The sequence below is a fragment of the Protomyctophum parallelum genome, assembly GCF_964188405.1.
Source record: "Protomyctophum parallelum genome assembly, chromosome: 15".
Taxonomy (NCBI): Eukaryota; Metazoa; Chordata; class Actinopteri; order Myctophiformes; family Myctophidae; genus Protomyctophum; species Protomyctophum parallelum.
Window position 1 is genome coordinate 1,744,596 of NC_139710.1, and position 2,970 is coordinate 1,747,565.

Below are 2,970 nucleotides of genomic sequence, written 5' to 3' on the forward strand. Positions count from 1 at the left end.
TTGACTGTAATTTGTGTTTCAATAGAATGCAGGTGTAGAGTTCAATAGGTTGACTGATAATACGTACCTACCTGACCTACGCTTTCTGAAAAACTAAATTTGATATTAATTTAAAAAAGAATATAATATGCAACATTGTTGCTATACTACGATACATCAACAGTAACGAGTCTAACGACCTCAAAAGGGGTTCCTGGATTGAAAGGAATAGTTGTGTATAGCGTTGCTGGTCTAAATGGGTTAAATTAAAACTAACCTTTTCATGTCAAACTGAGGATTGGTCTAATCTGTGCGATTGACAGGAGAGATGATCAGAGGAGCAGAGTGTCTACCGTCCTTATTAACATATGGACTAAGGAATGGATATAGTTTCTCCGTGAAGGAGCAGCCAGTGAAAGAGTAGAGGTGAACTCTGGTCTCCACGTCATAAAAGGAGACCAGACCCTCCTCATAATCCACAAACACTCCCACTTTCTGGAGCTTCTTTCTCACAGGGAGGAGGACATCAGGGTCAGCATTAGCCGAGTACTCCTTTCCATTCCACAACCCTATAGTCCAGTAACCATCGTCGGGACTCAGTGGGATGGTTCCGGCTCCCTTCCTGTCGATGGACTCTCTGGCCACTCCTACCTCCCAGTAAGTCTTCCCTCCAACCTGAACCTCATAGTAAAACCTTCCTGAGAAGAAGCTTTGTTTTCCTAAAACACAGGGACGTGTAGAGAATCTCTCTGTGTTGTTTGGGACATTCTTCTTTACTTTTCCAAGACTCACTTGTTTTCCATCCTCCGACAGGATGAGTTTGCAGTGTGCTGTATCAGGGTCCAGTGTTACATCTACAGCATATGTTTGGATCCTCCTCAGCTTGGCATCACGCAGCTTCTCCATCTCCTGACTGTGTGTCTTCTCCAGCTGAGCCACAGCTGTCCTCACAGTCCCCACATATGAAGACTGAGGGACATTGACCTTTGTCCAGTCCTTGGTGGGTGGAGGGGTGGTGATGGATGAGAGGTTCTGGAGGAGGTGGAGGTGGTCTTCAGAGTGTGAGAGCTGCTTCAGCTCAGAGCTTCTCTTCTCTAACTCAGTGATTTCCTGCTGTAGATCTTTGATCAAGCCTTCAGCCTGTTTCTCTGTTGTTTTATGCTTCTCTTCGATCACATCAATGAGCTCAGCCTGACGTCTCTCAATACAGCTGATCAGAGCAGTGAAGACCTGCACACTGCCTGCCATCACTCTGTCTGCATCTTTCTTACTGAGCTCTACTGAGTGTTGGACCTCCTGAATCTTCACTCGTCTCTCCTGGATCATCTGCTGAACTTCAGCCTCTGTCTGTCCCAGCTCAGCCTTCTTTCCTTCATATGCCTCTTCCAGAGAGACAAACTGATGTGACTTGTGCTCTGACTCAGTGCAGAACTGACAAACACACATGAGGTCAGTCTTACAGAACAGCTCCAGAGGTCTGTCATGTTTCTTACACAGAATGTCTTCCAGGTTCTTCACTGGGTCGATTAGTTTGTGTCGTTTTAACCCTAAGACTCTGTGATGAGGCTCCAGGTGAGCGTCACAGTAGGAGGTCAGACACACCAGGCAGGACTTCAGGGCTTTGACTTTGGTCTCGGTACAGACGTCACAGGAGACTTCATCCGGTCCAGCGGGTTCCGGGTTTGTGCTGGAAGTTTGTCTCCGCTGCTTTGACTTCCTCAACCGATCGGCCATCTCAGAGAAGACTTTGTTAACGGAGAACTTTGGTCTCTTGTTGAAGGGTTCGTCACACAGCGGGCACCGACACACATCCTTGGTGTCCCAGTAACGTGTGATGCAGGCGTTGCAGTAGTTGTGTCCACATGGAGTGCTGATCGGATCAGTGAACACGTCCAGACAGATGGAACACAGGAACTGCTCTTCAGACAGCAGGCTGCTGGCAGACGCCATTTCTTCACGCTGTGAAGGCCAGCCTGCCAGGTTTCATTTGGCGGCCATCTTGAAAAATGGTGGCCATTTAGTTTTTTCAAGTGGACAACATACTTTTCTGAGAGAGTAGGTTCTGAAGCACTTGTGTACCAAATTTGGTGCTTGTACCATCAAGTGAACGATTCTTATGATATTGACTTAATATCCTCCACTATGGGGTTGCCATAGCAATGAATTGGCTCATTTGGGCCATGGACAGAGTCTTTTGTACAATGGGCTTATTCACACAGCACATATGGTGCTGTTGTTGTTTTTCTCATGCCCATGTATTTTGTTTATGTAAAGAAAACAAATCATGAAAATATATAATAAAAGCGACTAAAGAATCATAATCAAATTATTGAAAAATGACATTAACAACAATAATTCAATGACAGGATGATCCCTAATGGTCAAAACAATATCAGAAATTAATTTTAAGAGTCAGATTTAGTTGAAATAGACTTCCTGTTCCTGTTCTTACTCCTAAAAATGGACAAGTTATGGCCAAGGTCTGTGGAATAGCAAAATGACCTTGACTATGACCTTTCAAGGTCAAAATCACCCCACATCATCAAAACAATATCAGAAATGAATTCCACACACCACAATTAGTCAAAATGAATGTATTACATGTGCTTAAACACAAAAAAACAAAAAGGCTGGATTTTCATCATAGCCGATGGCGGCCATTTTTGATGTGGCCATTGCGCCATTCGTGGCACTATGGCGGATGAGCACCTCGTTGATTTTTCATGTCTAGGGACCCATTGACTCAGTTCAAGTGAGAAATTCCCCCAACACCAAATTGCGATAGGGTCTACAGGCAGGTACTGGACTAGTATGTACAGATGGGTGAGTATAAATCAAACTGTTCACATATCACGTGTGGAGTGCTGCAGGGCTCAATGCTAGGACCGAAATTATTCATATTATATATTAATGATATATGTAAGACATCCAGTATCATGAAATTTGTTATCTTTGCCGATGACGCCAATATATTTTGCTCTGGAAAAGACT

At 44.2% G+C, this 2,970-nt stretch overlaps 1 protein-coding gene across 1 annotated transcript; it reads right to left on the reverse strand.

The window, feature by feature from the left end:
• Positions 1-282: 282 nt before the first annotated feature.
• Positions 283-1,929, reverse strand: LOC310872771 (zinc finger protein RFP-like; the record flags this gene model as incomplete). Its single annotated transcript, XM_083784849.1, has 1 exon — positions 283-1,929. The coding sequence occupies one exon, from the start codon at positions 1,927-1,929 to the stop codon at positions 283-285; it is 1,647 nt and encodes a 548-aa protein (XP_083640975.1).
• Positions 1,930-2,970: the final 1,041 nt, after the last annotated feature.